The 17927-nt window shown below is 46.7% G+C and overlaps 1 protein-coding gene across 1 annotated transcript in view; it reads right to left on the reverse strand.

The window, feature by feature from the left end:
• Positions 1-15467, reverse strand: part of LOC132406263 (procathepsin L-like) — a 40323-nt gene extending 24856 nt beyond the window's left edge. The window contains exons 1-2 of the mRNA XM_059991661.1: positions 15334-15467; positions 4887-5028 (exon numbers count right to left, since the gene is read on the reverse strand). Coding sequence (XP_059847644.1) covers positions 4887-5018 — 132 coding nt within the window. The 5' untranslated portion in view covers positions 5019-5028; positions 15334-15467. The remainder of the gene's footprint in view (positions 1-4886; positions 5029-15333) is intronic.
• Between the last annotated feature and the right edge of the window lie 2460 nt (positions 15468-17927).

The following is a 17927-nucleotide window of genomic DNA, read 5'->3' on the forward strand; positions in this document are numbered from 1 at the left end:
GTGCTATTTGCTTTGACAACCGACACAGCCTGTGGATGTGCTGTGGGCAGCCAGCAAGTGACGCCTGCAAACTTCAGTAACACGACACAAGCCACAACTATACAGAACAACAAAACAAAACAACAACCCCCTTTCCTCCTTTACGCACGCACACACACAGACAGACACAGACAACCTGTAGTCTCTGGCCCAGACTTGCAGACATGGGGCCTCCAACTTCCGGACATGCCCTTGGGCCCCTGACTCGGACTCAGAGGATAAGATGAGACAAACCTTTTGAGAATGCTTGGAACTCTCTTCTTCAATGAGCACTGGAAGCAGAGCTTGATAGAACCATTACAAATGTGTAGGATGAAATGTCACCTCAAGGTTGAGGTTATTCAGATCAGCCCTGATCTCACTAAATGACAGTGCAAATGAGAGGGGCCAGTGGCCCACTCCTGCTTCCAATTCATAGGTTTGTTTGCACTAACCTTTACAAAGCAGGGCATGAAAAGATGGTTGTTTGAACAATAATCCATGCAGAACTGCAAGATGGTGATGAGGCTTGAATTAAGGGTGCAATTTAACCCCAACAAACCTAACTGAAAAACTTCCATCTCCAGACAGTGATGAGGACAGGCTTTGGTATCTTCAGCAGATCCAGGGAAGAGATAGGAATGCACCTTACAAAAATGGGTGAAGGCTGGCAGAGTCCTTGGTGTGGCGTGGTGCAGTGCGGTGGAACCAGCACATCTCTAAAGAATAGTGTGAACATGAAGTCAGTTCCTTGTGCAAGCTGCATTCTGGGCAGGAAGCTGCTATTTCACTAACAACCATTGTTCCTACAAATGTGTTACAGGGCTGCTCAGGTATCGAATCAAACCCAACACAAATCCACTAAACCCAAAGGAATTTTTTTTATATATTTGATACTTGATCTTAGCTTGACCCTTTTGGTCAGGTTCCATCAGGCTGGGATGGAGTAGCAAGTCTGTCAGGGCTCCTCCACCAGTTATACATCTGAAGACCCACTGCCCCAGCCCTCTGATTAGCTCAGTTCCAGCTGCCTTTGTGTTCTCACCCCAAGCCCACCAGTACATGCAGCCCTCTACTCGGGGCAGGCCATACACGCTGCCCCCCTACCACTCGGGGCAGGCCATATACGCTGCCCCACCCCAGTCGGGGCAGGCCATACATGCTGCCCCCCAACCACTCGGGGCAGGCCATACACGCTGCCCCCCCACACTCGGGGCAGGCCATACACGCTGCCCCCCCACACTCGGGGCAGGCCATACACGCTGCCCCCCCACCACTCGGGGCAGGCCATACACGCTGCCCCCCTGATGCACCATCAATAACACTCTTGGACGTAAAGGTGAGATATCGGCTTTTATTGACTGGAAGAAGGAACAAGCAGTGAGTGACCAACATACTACATCCTGGAGACTGAGAGGCCAGGCCCAGGCCTCAATCGCCTTTATATAGGGGTCTATGGGAGGAGACACAGGAGCAGTCAGCAGGGGGCGTGTCCAAACAGGTATATGTAGTTCACCACACCCCCCACACTCAGGGCAGGCCATACACACAGACCCCCCACACTCAGGGCAGGCCATACACGCTGCCCCCTCCCACACAGGGCAGGCCATACACGCTCCCCCCCCCCCCCACTCGGGGCAGGCCATACACACTACCCCACCCCACTCGGGGCAGGCCATACACGCTGCCCCCCCCACCACTCGGGGCAGGCCATACATGCTGCCCCCCCACTCAGGGCAGGCCATACACACTGCCCCCCTGATGCACCATCAATAACACTCTTGGACGTAAAGGTGAGATATCGGCTTTTATTGACTGCAAGAAGGAACAAGCAGTGAGTGACCACCATACTACATCCTGGAGACTGAGAGGCCGGGCTCAGGCCTCAATCGCCTTTATACAGGGGTCTGTGGGAGGAGCCACTGGAGCAGTCAGCAGGGGGCGTGTCCAGACAGGTATATGTAGTTCACCCCCCCCCCCCCACTCGGGGCAGGCCATACACACAGACCCCCCACACTCAGGGCAGGCCATACACACAGACCCCCCACACTCAGGGCAGGCCATACACACAGACCTCCCACAATCAGGGCAGGCCATACACACAGACCCCCCACACTCAGGGCAGGCCATACACACAGACCTCCCACAATCAGGGCAGGCCATACACACAGACCCCCCACACTCAGGGCAGGCCATACACACAGACCCCCCACACTCAGGGCAGGCCATACACGCTGCCCCCTCCCACACAGGGCAGGCCATACACGCTCCCCCCCCCCACTCGGGGCAGGCCATACACGCTGCCCCCCCCACCACTCGGGGCAGGCCATACACGCTGCCCCCCCACTCAGGGCAGGCCATACACACTGCCCCCCTGATGCACCATCAATAACACTCTTGGACGTAAAGGTGAGATATCGGCTTTTATTGACTGGAAGAAGGAACAAGCAGTGAGTGACCACCATACTACATCCTGGAGACTGAGAGGCCGGGCTCAGGCCTCAATCGCCTTTATACAGGGGTCTGTGGGAGGAGCCACTGGAGCAGTCAGCAGGGGGCGTGTCCAGACAGGTATATGTAGTTCACCCCCCCCCCCCCCACTCGGGGCAGGCCATACACACAGACCCCCCACACTCAGGGCAGGCCATACACACAGACCCCCCACACTCAGGGCAGGCCATACACACAGACCCCCCCACACTCAGGGCAGGCCATACACACAGACCTCCCACAATCAGGGCAGGCCATACACACAGACCCCCCACACTCAGGGCAGGCCATACACGCTGCCCCCCCCACACTCAGGGCAGGCCATACACGCTGCCCCCCCACACTCAGGGCAGGCCATACATGCTCCCCCCCACTACCCCACCCCACTCGGGGCAGGCCATACACGCTGCCCCCCCACACTCAGGGCAGGCCATGCATGCTCCCCCCCACTACCCCACCCCACTCGGGGCAGGCCATACACGCTGCCCCCCCCCCACACTCAGGGCAGGCCATACACGCTGCCCCCCCACACTCAGGGCAGGCCATACACGCTGCCCCCCACTACCCCACCCCACTCGGGGCAGGCCATACACGCTGCCCCCCCCACCACTCGGGGCAGACCATACACGCTGCCCCCCCCCACACTCAGGGCAGGCCATACACGCTGCCCCCCCACACTCAGGGCAGGCCATACATGCTCCCCCCCACTACCCCACCCCACTCGGGGCAGGCCATACACGCTGCCCCCCCCCACACTCAGGGCAGGCCATACACGCTGCCCCCCCACACTCAGGGCAGGCCATGCATGCTCCCCCCCACTACCCCACCCCACTCGGGGCAGGCCATACACGCTGCCCCCCCCCACACTCAGGGCAGGCCATGCATGCTCCCCCCCACTACCCCACCCCACTCGGGGCAGGCCATACACGCTGCCCCCCCCACCACTCGGGGCAGGCCATACACGCTGCCCCCCCACCACTCGGGGCAGACCATACATGCTGCCCCCCCCCCCCCCCACCACTCGGGGCAGACCATACACGCTGCCCCTTCTGAATCAAATAAGAGCACTTTTTTTTAAATTTATAAGGAACACCCAACACAACAACTAATCATTTTTTCCAAAGGTCAGATCAGGCAGGTTCTCACACACTAAGGATTGCCTAGCAAGGTTCCAGGATGAGGTGCGGTCTGCAGAACAAGGCTACACTGTAGCCTAAACATCTCAGGCAACAGTTCCCAGAAATTGTCATTGGACTACCATTGTCACATGCATAGAGATACACTGGAAACTACTGTTTCGTGTGCCATCCATACAGATGGAGTCAAAAAGGTAGTGAGTGGTGAGGTGAAAGACCAGCCAGATGGAGCCAAATATCCTACTTCTGCCCCTATTTCATAAGGTTCTTTTGTTTAGTCCTGCTGCATGCCCAGGCCCTGGAATCACTAGTAACACACAAAATGCTGGAAGAACTCAGCTAGTTAGCAGCATTGTGGAGGAAAATAAGCAGTTTATGTTTTGGGCCGAGACCCTTATTCAAGAATCACCAAGTATGTAGGTTACTGTGGACTTCACGTGCTCCTGTGTCATACAAAGTTACTTTAGATCTGGACAGTCGCGTCTCGGATGCTTTACTCTTCTCTCATTACTCTGTGCTGGAAATTAGGGGTCGCCGAGGCTCGGTATCATTCTCAGACCTTCTCACATGTGCTGACAGTTTCGCAGTGCCACAATGCCAGAGGTGGCTTCTGCAGGGCGACACCCCAAATTCTCTGTCAGGTGATAAGAAGATCCACAGCAATATCCTGGGGAACATCAGGCTGATACTTACCCAGCCCCACCCACAAATTAACGTCTGAAGCAAAGACATTTGTTCCCAAGTCTTGCTGGCAATTTCCTATTTGCTCTCTGCTGGTCAGCAGTATTTGCTACCTGGTTAACACAACACACAAGAAGGCCATTCAACCCATGTGGGTCCTTACTAGATCCCAACAAAAGTAATCACATTAGTCCCACCCCCCCCTTGCACTGTAGCCCTCTATCTTATTCTCCCTCACAAACCCATCACTCCCTTTGACTCTTCTGTCTACACAATGAGGCCAATTGCCCTGCCATCCAATGTAGTGCCCGAATCAGGGAAGAAACTGGAGCACCAACGAAAGTCCATGCAGTCATGGAGAGAACATGCACACTCTGCAAGTATGACACCCAAGGTCAGGCTCAAACCCTGGTGACTGGAGTGCGGACGGCATGAAGAATTTCACAACGCTGGAGGTTGTGAAAGGTGCTACGGAAATGCAAATTTTAACAGTTCATTCGGATTCACAGACAGTCTACCTACTGAAGCTCACAAAGTCTGGCTGCTGTTTGATGGCCTCACCTCTGTATACTGCTTCTCTTGCAACAGCTTCCACTTCTCCCAGTCTTCATTCAGCGCTGGATCAATCAGAGAGACGGCAGCCACTGACAGAACCACTGCAAGCAAAGTCGCCGAAAGGAGAATGGCCTTCATGATAGCTCACCTGATAACAGTAAAACATAACACAGTTCACTTTTGCTGTTCTTTCAAAGTTCCCCCACAGCCCTGTCAACAGGAGGAAAAGCTGTTGGTTCACACACTGGAATTCATGCTTCACTATAATGCAGTCACACTCCCTCCTTCCCTGTTAGAAGGTCTGCAAGCAGCAGATGTCTGATGTTGGATGGTTTCCCATCATGGAAATCGGTGAAACTCTACACTGGCTCTATCTCTTCCTGGCATCGTGAACACAATGCCACCGAGGTGCAATCATGTGTAATTGCCATCTCAGAGAAGCAACACTCAAGCAAATCAAATTAACCGAAGACCAACATCTCAATCTTAACCATACTTACAGCACAGAAATGGGTCCTTCAGCCCACCAAGCCTGCACCAACCACCAACCCATTTACATTAATCCTACACTAATCCCATTTTATACCACACACACACTGCTGAAGGAACTCAGCAAGTCGGGTGGCATCGTTAGACTTCAAGGACCGAGACCCTTCATCGGGACTGGAAAGGAAGGGAGAAGAAACCAGAAGATACTGACTGCCCTGATCAGTTCCTCCAGCATTTTGTGTGTTTTGCTGGTGATTCTTATCCTTGATGAAGGATTTCTGCCCAAAATGTTGAGTTTGTGCCCCTCTATAGGGGATTGCCATCTGATGGATTCTGCCATTCACCTAAATACGAGTGGTAATGTGCAGTAACCAATTAATTTGCCAACTCACAAGTAATTGGGATGCAACAGGAAACCAGAGCACCTGAAGGAAACCCACATGGCCACAGAGACTCCATACAGATAACGCAACGGGTCACAATGTGGTGAGCACGTGGAATGGGCTGCTGGCAACGGTGGTGGAGGTGGATACGATAAGGTCTTTTAAGAGACTTTTGGATAGGCACACGGAGCTTAGAAAAATAGAGGGCTATGGGTAACGCTAGGTAATTTCTAAGGTAAGTACATGTTTGACACAGCACTGTGGGCCGAAGGGCCTGTATTGTGCTGTAGCTTTTCTATGCTTCTATGACAAAACCTGTGCTGGAGCTATAAAAACAGTGCTAGTGCTACCGTTCCATTTGTTGAAGATGCCCCAACAGCTTTTCCTCAGGACAATCTCCTTTTCAACTGTTTCATCAGTGATCTTCTTTCTGTCATAAGGTCAGAAGTGGGGCTGTTCACCAATGATTGTAGAATGGTCAGTGCATTAGCAACACAGCTAATAAAGTAACCTACAGTATGTCAGTACAAACCAACATTCAGGCATGGCTGCTAAGAGGAAAATAGCACCCACATCACAAAAATGCCAAGGAATGACACTTGCTGACTTGCCCCATTTTGAATAGTATTAGTCACAATGTCTGGAAATAGCTATCTGTTAACTAGCTCAGAAATCTTAAACTACGACACTAAGATGTACTGGTACAGGTAACAAGATAACTAGGAAATAATTACAACAGGTCATTATTGGCAATAACGATGGATATTCTCTTTGATCCGATGCTTCAAATTCCCCAAGGTACAAGGCTTAAATCACAACAGAAAAGCATTGCGCATTTTCACTGCCCTGGTCCATTCCCCCCTTGTGAGACCAGCTTTGGAAGGTTAGCAATGCCATGACCTGGGGTTGAGGCTAAATGACCATTACTTAGTGAAGAAGGGGTGAAATTGGGTGATTTGGAAGGAGCAGAAACAGCAGCATTTGCGAATTTGGGAGGTAAAAGTCCACACTTGCACTTTTTAAACTTGGAGGTTTGGGTTCAAGGGTGAGGTGAGAGTGTAGCTATGGATTTTAATTTGGGCAAGTGTGAGGTGATGCATTTTGGACAACTATCAGGAGTAGGGCCTATACAGTGAATGGCAGGGCAATAACAAGTGTTGTGGAACAGAGGACCTGGGAGTACAAGAGTACAGTTCACTGAAAGTAGCCACACAACTAAACATGGTAGTGAAGGAAGCATTTAGCATGCAGGCCTTCATCAGTCAGGGCATCAAGTTCAGGAGCAGGGACATTATGTTGCAGTGATATAAGTTGTTGGTGAGATCACCCTTGTAGTACTGAGTACAGTTTTGGCCATCTTGTTATAGGCAAGATATTATCAAGTTGGAGAGGGTGTATTGGATTCTTACAAGGATTCTTCCTATATTAGAGGGCCTGATTACAAGAGGTTGGCCAAGCTGGATCTTCATTCCTTGGAGCAAAGGAGAATGACAGGTGACCTTACATAACTTTATAAAACCATGAAAGGTATGGATAAATGAATGGTCATTGTCTTCTTCCGAAGACTGGGGAGAACTAGACAGCAAAACTAGTAGGCACAGATACAAGGGGAGAAATTTGAAAGAGACCAGAGGGGCAACTTCTTTACAGAGGGTAATGAGCACCTGGAATGTGCTGCTGGGGGATGTTGCAACACTGAAGAAACATTTGGATAGGTTGGTGGCAGGAAAGGGCAACTGGGATGAGCAGGGAGGATGCTGTGGTTGGCACAGTTCAGTGGGATCGAAGGACCCAGAGGAGTACTGTAGTGCTCTTTATATCAATAGGGATGGGAGATAATAAATACAAGAGGCACAAGGTATGAGTATTTTGTTTACATTGCAGGACCTACAGGTCAGTATTCTGGAAATCAGCTGACTCTCATGGGAGTGGCCAATGGGAAGTGTCCCAGTACAGTGACCACCCCCTCCCACCACCAAGTTCACACAGCATAATATCATCCTACACAGGATGCCTCCTACACAAGGGTGAAGTCAGATTCCTGAGTGAACAATGATCCAATGGGTATTACAGTGCTTCACACAAGCAACCTGAGAAAAGAAACGACTGCATGATTCTGAGGAGTAAATATATTGTACAATTTAATTTTAAGTCAGAAATATTTGGTAAATACATTTGTTTAAGATAAAATCTTTTAGCCATAAAATGGAAGCAAAAAGGAGGATGCAAGCTAAGTCATGGAGGTCAAAATGAAAATGTTTCCATACACAAGATGTAGACTGTGCTAATGTACTCAGCAATCAACAGATAAGGACTGGTTTCAGCAGGCCAAGGCAGATATACCACTCATAAGTCACCCAGTTCATAAGGAACAGATAAAGATCCAAATTTGTGAGAATCTGCTGGTGGCCTGATGAGAAAAGATGCTTTTTATCTGATGATTTACACATGAAATACTGTTGTTGGTTAGTAAGAACTAGACAATTTGAGGACTTCAGTGCTAGATAAAGCATTAAGATCTATTAGGTGAAACATAATAATAGGCTTGGGCAGAATCAATGTGGATTTATGGAAATTGTCAATGAATTTTTTTCTTGTTTACTTTCAGGATCTGATTGTCACTGGCAGGGCCAATATTTGTTGCCAACCCCAATCACCCTTCAGAAGGCAATGTTGAACTACATTCTTGAACTGCTGCAAACTTCCTTTAGAAGAAACTCCCAAACACTACAGAACTACAGAATTCTGTGATAGATCCCTTGGCACTGAAGGATCGGGAATATCTTTCCAGTTAAGGTGCATATGACTTGGAGGGGAACTTGCAGGTTGTCCATGTGCCCTGCTGCCCTTGCACTTCTAGAAACATAGAAAATAGGTGCAGGAGTAGGTCATTCAGCCCTTCAAGCCTGCACCACCATTCAGTATGATCATGGCTGATCATCCAACTCAGAACCCTGTACCTCCTTTACCCCCGATCCCTTTAGCCACAAGGGCCATATCTAACTTCCTCTTAAATATATCCAATGAACCGGCCTCAACTGTTTCCTGTGGCAGAGAATTCCACAGATTCACTACTCTCTGTGTGAAGAAGTTTTTCCTCATTTCGGTCCTAAAAGGCTTCCCCTTTATCCTTAAACTGTGACCCCTCGTTCTGGACTTCCCCAACATCAGAAACAATCTTCCTGCATCTAGCCTGTCCAATCCCTTTAGAATTTTATACGTTTCAATAAGATCCCCCCTCAATCTTCTAAATTCCAGTGAGTATAAGCCTAGTCGATCCAGTCTTTCTTCATATGAAAGTCCTGCCATCCCAGGAATCAATCTGGTGAACCTTCTCTGTACTCCCTCTATGGCAAGAATGTCTTTCCTCAGATTAGGGGACCAAAACTGCACACAATACTCTAGGTGCGGTCTCACCAAGGCCTTGTACAACTGCAGTAGAACCTCCCTGCTCCTGTACTCAAATCCTTTTGCTATGAATGCCAACATACCATTTGCCTTTTTCACCACCTGCTGTACCTGTATGCCCACCTTCAACGACTGGTGTACAATGACACCCAGGTCCCGTTGCACCTCCCCTTTTCCTAATCGGCTACCGTTCAGATAATAATGTTTTCCTGTTCTTGCAACCAAAGTGGATAACCTCACATTTATCCACATTAAATTGCATCCGCCATGAATTTGCCCACTCACCTAACCTATCCAAGTCACCCTGCATCCTCTTAGCATCCTCCTCACAGCTAACACCACTGCCCAGCTTCGTGTCATCCGCAAACTTGGAGATGCTGCATTTAATTCCCTCATCTAAATCATTAATATATATTGTAAACAACTGGGGTCCCGGCACTGAGCCTTGCAGTACCCCACTAGTCACTGCCTGCCATTCTGAAAAGGTCCCGTTTACTCCCACTCTTTGCTTCCTGTCTGCCAACCAATTCTCTATCCACATCAATACCATACCCCCAATACCGTGTGCTTTAAGTTTGCACACTAATCTCCTGTGTGGGACCTTGTCAAAAGCCTTTTGAAAGTCTAAATATACCACATCCACTGGCTCTCCCCATCCACTCTACTAGTTACATCTTCAAAAAATTCTATAAGATTCGTCAGACATGATTTTCCTTTCACAAATCCATGCAGACTTTGTCCAATGATTTCACCGATGATTTCTCTGGGTGTCAGGGATCATGGGTGTGGGAGATGCTGATGCCTGGGCCAATCCAGCTTACTGAAGCTGAAGACAGCAGCTTCACTGGAACTAGGGTGTCCTTGTACACAAGTCACTGAGTTACACTAAACAATTGAAGAATTACCTTCACAAAAAGAGGCTTTGAAGACAAGGGTAGAGACGTCTATTTTCCAATAATAGACCTCTGATGAAGCCACATCTGGAATTTGGATTAGGTCCAAATATACTTGTGATAGAAAGGATGCAGCTAAGAATGATTCCTCCCCATTCCAGTGCAACACTCTGAAGAGCTTTTGGAGGTAAATTATGTCAGTTCATTACCCTATAAAACATGCCAAATATTCTTAAAACATGGTAACTTCCAGCTGGCTTTCACATCTCCTTAAATGTGTTGACAATAAACATTCCTTACTTTCCTATTGTAACCGTTTAAAAAAAATTATTGTATTTAGCATTAATATCTAACTGGGAAAGTTGGATTAGCTTTGCCTGGAATTGTGATCCGAGAAATAGGATTAGATAAATTCCCTCATTCATAATGTGCAAACAGTACATAATTTATATGCCGATAGTCACTCTGAGTAATGTTTAATTAAGCTTTTGTATTGCTTGGTATAGATCAAGGTGTCTGGACAGATAACTGCAATTCTGTTCTGATGCTAGTACTAACCAGAGGGGCTCATCTGGGACAGGATTCTCTTTCTGTGGTCAAGATCCAAGGGAACTCATTCTCTATCAGATTCCTCCTTCCCTGAATTACCCTCGTTCAGGTATACGACCATTTGGGGGGTGGGAGGGTCAGCACAATGATGTCACTGCTGGTACCTATTTAGTGAGGAGCAGTTTGTCTGCAACACACAGATCAGGTTGCAACATCAATTAAATGCCAGTAAATGATCCAAGTGTTTTCAGAAGGCAAGGATGCTCCAGTTGTACAGCTTTTGCGTGAACTCCAACTTGGCATTAACTGCTAACCTAAACAATTACCAGAACAAAAATATATGCAATCCAACTTCAAAACAACAATTCTCAAATACAGAAAGGAAGTAGATTGTTTCCCCTTCTTCATTAATTTTCTTTCAGACCCTTGTTTCTGTATTTAGGCTTTGAAAGATTTTTATTTCTGGTTTTAATCTTGTTCCCAGTTTCTAAACGTTGGTCATGTTTTAGTTTTGGACAGAAACTTACAAAGGGGGGGTGTCTCTCATTAACTTTCTCCAATCTAGGGTTTTCAGATTTTTTTTTCAATAAACCATTTAATGGATATTCACTATCCAGTGCCTGAGAGGCTTATTGCCAACCTCAGCTTTCTAGCACAGCAACATGTCCTTTCCAAAGGGTCAGAATTGTTTGTGACAATGTGAAACTTCTAACCAATATTTCTTACTCAGCTTGTTGTAAACAAGAACAAGTCTTCAGTTCTAAATGCAAATAACAAGCAATAATCAGTATGAAGTGAAAAGGGGAGCTTTGTAAACAAACAACGCTGTCTACACAGCAGAGCCTGCTGGCCCGCAGTAGGTGACTGGCTGCTCAAGAGATGTGGTGAAATGACCAGGAGATGTTCTGGTCAGCATCAGCTAAATGTAAAACAATGGGGTCATGTTACTTGCCCTATATCAAACCAAAGCATTTACAGCTAAGCTATTTGCATCATTGTGATAGAGATCAAGGAAGTTTCCAGACCAAACTTGTTTTGTCACTTAGCAAATCAAACCTCGTCACAGGTATGATCAATGAATAGTTGGGATATTTGTGGGCTCAGAGTCAGCCTCACAGCATTAACTTTGGGTGACTGGGATCTCTTTTCGTAGAAACTTTTAGACCAACTGTGTGAATTACTTTGCGGCAGCAAAGGCATCTGAAAAACATCACAAGCAAATAATGTCAACTAGTAGCAAAACAGTATAAATGCTAGAAAGTATTGGTGTTTGTCAGGAATGACAGAAAGACAGGGTGACAGAAAGAAGAAACAAGAACATCTGCTGATGCTGGAAATCCAAGCAACACACACAAAATGCAGGAGGAACTCAGCAGACTAGGCATCATCTATGGAAAAGAGTACAGTCGTCATCTTGATCCTGCTGAAGAGTCTCTGCCGGAAACGTCAACTGTACTCTTTTCCACAGATGCTGCCTGGCCTGCTGAGTTCCTCCAGAATTTTGTGTGTGTTGGCAGAAAGAAGAATTAGAATTAATTCCTCAACCTTCAGTTCTTGTAATGGACAACTTGGTGGCATATTCTTTTAGTTCGTAGAAAATACACACGTTTGGAAAACCTTTGTAGTTTATAAATCTTTTGGAATTTGGAAATCTTTTATAACATCAGAAATCCTCTGAATTTTAAGTATGAGGAAGAACTATCTGTCCAAATCTAAACTTGTTTCATTAAAAATAAACTGCGTTTAAACTACCTTGTTAGCTGTAGGTATCTCTTCCTTGGTAGGAAGGAGGAAACCACCATTGAATTCATAAATATTAGAAGCTAGACCGTGCTGTAGAGACTAGACAGAGAAGGGTTAGGGTTAGGGTTAACCCTAACCCTAACCCTAACCCTAACCCTAACCCTAATGCAGCAACATTACCAATTAGCAAGCATATTGATCATAGCAGGATCAGTGATGGGTATGTCCAGAAGAGACATTACAAATCTGAAAGCTGATGGTTATGAGTCGACAGTCAGAAAGTCATACAGCCCTTCAGCCCACCACATGCAGTCTGTTCCCATGCACATTAATCATGTCTGTGGTCACTGATCAAAATTTCATTTATCATCAAAGTATGTATGTAGTATACAACTCAGATTCGTCTTCTCCAGGTAGCCATGAAACAAAACCCATGGAAGTTAGTTCAGAGAAAAACAGCAAATCCAATTCCTCCCTCCAACACACACACAAAAGAACAACAACATGATCATCAACCTCCAAACACCCCCTACCCCCATGAAACACAATAAGAACATCAGCCCCCAAATCCCCCCCTCCCCGCACAAAAACGCAATGAGAACATTGACCACCAGGCCCCCTCCCCCTGGATGAAATGCTACAAGAAAACCGGCCCCCACATACCCTTCTCCCCTATAAGTGGTGGAGATATTAATGTTAATTGATTTGTCCAGATAAAACCCATGACTTTAATATCTCTTAACCCGATTAAAAAGTAACATTATCTACAAACAAGTGGTCTGGGTAGAACGTGACATCAGTGTGGTCAGTTACATGTATCAGTGAATGAGGCAAGGAACTCAACTGCCAAGCTCCTGAAATAAACAAATCAAACAGGACAGCTTGGATATCCCAACTCTCACAAGATCTGTCTAGGCCCCTCTCTAGACCCAGTCCTTAAACCTCTCTGCTGCAGTCTGAGGTTCCCAGTGGCTTCAAAAGAGCAGCAATCATACCAGCACCCGCGAAGAGCAGAGGGAGCTGCCTCAGTGAATATCACCTGTAACACTCACATCTACTGTGATGAAGTGCTTTGAGAAGCTAGCATTAACTCCCGCCTGAGCAAGATCCTGTACCAGATTAAATTTTCCTATCACCACAACAAGTCTACAGCAGACAAAATCTCACTGGCTCTTCACTCTGCTTTGGAACACCTTGACGACAGTAAGATACAAACAGGCTGGTGTTTATCTATTGCAGCTCAGTGTTCAGCAGCACCATCCCGTCAGTATTGATCAATAAACTTCAAAACCTAGGCCTCTGCACCTCCCTTGGCAACTAGATCTTCGACTTCCTGATTGGAAAGCCAGTCAGCGAAGGGTGGTAATAACATCACCCCCTTGCTAACAGTCTACACAGGCACACCTCAAAGATGCACACCAAGCCCACTGCTATGATCTCCCTACATCCATATTTGTGTCTACAAAGCTCAAAGTAAATTATTAAAGTCACCATGTACAACCCTGAGATTCATTTTCTTACAGACATGCTCAATAAATCCTTACGAGAATAATAACCATAATAGAATCAATGAAAGACTGCACCAGCTGGCTGCTCAACCAGTGTGCAAAAGGCAACAAATAATAATAAATAAAAAAGCAATAAATATCGAGAACATGAGATGACGAGTACTTGAAATTAAGTCCATAGGCTGCACGGACATTTCAGTGATAGAGCAAGTGAAAGTGAGTGAAGTTATCCCTTTTGTTTCAAAAGCCTGATGGATGAGGGGTAATAGCTGTTTGTGAACCCGGTGGTGCAAGTCCTGAGCCTCATGTACCTTCTTCCAGATGCCAGCAATGAGAGCATGCCCTGGCTGGTGGGGGTCTGATAATATTGATGGCTAAACACAGCTCAATTCTAATCTATAAAGTTGAGAAAGACAGCACTGTTACAATGAAACCACAGATGGTGACAAAGAGGTGTACAGATGAGATAGATTGGCTGGCTGGTTGGGTGATATCACAACCACCTTGCACTCAGTTGTGCATCTTGTTTATCAAGGAATTGATTGTGGGGTTGAAGAAGGGAAAGTCATGAAAACACCCACTAGTCCTCATTGAGGGATCAGTAGTGGAAAGATGAGCCTCTGGAGTCAACACTTCAGAGGACCTCTCTGCAGTGACAAAGAAGGCAGGGCAGCAGCTTATTTTGTTAGCAGTTTGAAGAGATTTGCTATGTCACAAAGTTTCTACAGACTACCTTGGAGAACTTCTGACAGGTTGCCACAGTGGAGACGCAAATGCGTGGGTTTGTGAGAGGCTGCGGATAGTTACAGACACGGCCAGTTCCATCAGACCACAACACTCCCCACCATCAGGAAGGTGGCAAATATCACTAAGGATTCTCACCATTAGCTGTTGCCCTCTTCTCAATACTACCAGGGGAGGAGGTAAAGGCGCCTGAAGAACAGGACTCAACGAATCATAAACAGCATCCACCCCTATCATCAGATTTCCCAACGGTACATGAACACTATCAAGTTATGCCTTTATTTGACACTATTTCTTTCGTAATTTCAAGTCATATTGCCACACAAAACAACAGATTTCACGTCATATAAGTGAAGGATAACAAATCTGGTTATAATTCGCGAAGCTGCGTATGTCTCCGTTGTTTGCCTTTGTCCCCACCACACATTCCTTTCTATGATTTCTCTCTTTACGTTTCACTTCTCACAACTCCCTCCCTCTCTCCTCCATCCCCTCACTGTACGGCCTACTCCCCACCCTTCGCTCGGGTAACTTGACAGATTTAAAATTGAAGCCTTCGCCGCACGGAACGGGCTGGCTTTGGTCCAGTCTCCTCCCGCGGCCCAACAGTTCTTATTTTGTGCTCAACACCAGGTGGAAGGGCTCCGGAAAAAGCTCCCGCAAGTCCAGCTCCACCGCCGACTAGGTGGCAGAGCCTGGCCGCTGTCAATCACCCCGTTACGGATCGCCGACCTACCTCGGAGTCTGGGTCCGGACGCGACCTGCAGAAACAACTGAAGAGACAGCAGTGAATTTTTGCAAGTTTTATTTCACAGCTCCCATGTGACTTTGCATTCGAACAGCCCAGTCGGATTGTGCAACGCGTGATATTCCCCGTGCTGAGAAAAGTGGAAGCAATTACGCGGTGTAACTGCAGGGGAAAAAAGCCAGTCTAGAACTTGGCCTGATTCATGTATTTTTTTCATGTACAACTTAGTGTTGCAGGAGCGGTGGCATGCGGGTAGGTTAGCCCCGCTGGGTACACTTACCCTTAACCTTGCCACTTTTCTCTGAGTAACAGTTGCACGGTATTGATCCCCAGGGCATTTAGTGCGTTTCCCCTGCTACTGACAGAAACTAGCGACTTGTGACCATTGCTGTTTACTTATTAAATCTAGGGGCTGGTGGTGGAACTTGGGGCTGTGCAGCAACTAGTATTGCATACAGGCCTGGCTAGCTCACCTCTGTCTTGCCCTACAGCATCTGCCAGCTCCATTTCATTTCAATGGAGAGCATCATGGAAAATGATTTACTGATAGTGTCCTGGTTACTTGAAATGACCAGGAGACGCAGACAATTCTTCGAGAAGTTTAAACCTTTATTTGCAAACAAAGGCTGAAGCAATCAATGAACTTGTCACCGAAAGTCCACCGAGCTCCGGTGTACAGCATTCTTTATAGTAATTTCTTATCTCAGTTACATTTCGGTTTCATCAGCATACCCAATCAATTTTTAGTTGCATATCATCTATACATTAACTAATCAATCGCTCTTGCCGAGCTCTCGGTGCGTAACCATTACGTTTCACCCGTTCGCATTGGGACCTTATTCGTGGCCAAGATTATGTTTTCCAGACAACTTCCCTCACATTGCGTTCCTGCTCACAGCATCCTGTCCGCCACCGTTATCTCGTACTAAACAAAGGCTGAGTGTAATACACGGGATACATCTCAGCTAATAGTGCTGCTAAACAAACAGGTGTTCTGTAAGTGCCATAATATGCAGCTAAGAGAGTACAAAGTATCTAGTGAAAACAACACATAACAAAATGTGTCTAGTAAAATAATACATACTAATATTCAGTACCTAGAAGTGATTACATAGTATAATAAATAGTTAATACATAGTGATTATATTTCAGGTATATATAGTGGTTATGTCAGATATATTTCTCAATAATAGCAGCCTCATCCTTCAGAATTCCCCCTGAGCTGGTGCTGCAAAACTTAGGTGGCCCAGTCCTGCAGAGCCCTCGCTGTCTCCTGCCCAAAATCCACAAGGAGAATTCTGCTGGTAGACCATTGCTTCAGCCTGCTCTTGCCCAATTTAATCCAACCTTGACTCTATCCATTCTTTTCTGATCATTCTCTTCCCCACATATTCATGACACCTCTAACGCCTTCCTCATTTTGGCGGTTTCCTATTCCCTACAATCCCTTTACACCTCCATCCCACGTCAGGATGGTGTGAGGACCCCTCCCCCCCCACTTCCTTCTGGAGCATAGGCCCAACTAGTTCCCTCCCCACACCAACAACCTTGTTGAACATGTTCTCACACTGAACAATTCCTACAGCCCTACGCACTATTGCCAGATCAAAGATCCAACAATGGACACTTCGCATGGGCCCACATTATTCGTGGAATATCTTGGGGGAGGAAGAATGATCTTTCTTCCAATCTTTCCAAAGCCTACTCCCTCAACATCTTTTCTGATACGTCAATGAATGCATTGATATTACTCCTGTACTCAATCTGAATTCAACTGTTTCATTACTTTAACTGCCAATTTCTACCCTGCCCTCACTTTTATATGGACAACCTCTGTCTCTTTCCTTCCTTTGCTGTACCTCTTGGTCTCATCTCAGGAGATGAGCCAGCTGCTAGCATCCATAAGAAGCTTACCAATTCGTATTACTATCTCAACGATTCTCCCTCCCACCATGTTAGACCCTATTTCCATCCAACATGTTCCTCTAGCTGCCATATTTGCCCAGCTGTTTTCTTTCATTGCTTCCCCCTAGCTTTGTTAACAAAGCCCTTTACTGCATCTCATGCATTTCCTAAAACTCTGCCCTCGCTGCTGTAATCTGACGCATGACAAGAATACAGATTCTCACCTGACGCGCCATCAGATTCCACATTCAACTGATCATTCTCCACAATTTTTGCCACCTACAAGGAGATTTCACTATTAGATACATCTTCTCCTCCCATTTCCATGTTTAGGAAGAACTGACTACCTGATCCATTCTTCTATTCCCACCAAATATCTTCCCCCCCCACACTCCCCCTTCCCATCTTAAGGCACTTTCTCATGCAATGACAGTTGCTGCAACATTTACTCTTCCAAACCTTTTCTTCCCATCAACTAGAGATTCAGTCATTCCAGATGAGGCAGCAATTCACATAATCCATCTACTGCATACGGTGTTCACGATGTGGTCTCCTCTACATTGGAGAAGCTAAACGCAGATTAGCTGAATGCTAGCGTTCTGTCTGCTGGGATCACCCTGAGATTTCCATTGCTTGCCACTTTTAAATCCCCATCCCACTCCGAATCTGATCTAACA

The sequence above is a fragment of the Hypanus sabinus genome, chromosome 16, assembly GCF_030144855.1.
Source record: "Hypanus sabinus isolate sHypSab1 chromosome 16, sHypSab1.hap1, whole genome shotgun sequence".
Lineage (NCBI taxonomy): Eukaryota > Metazoa > Chordata > Chondrichthyes > Myliobatiformes > Dasyatidae > Hypanus > Hypanus sabinus.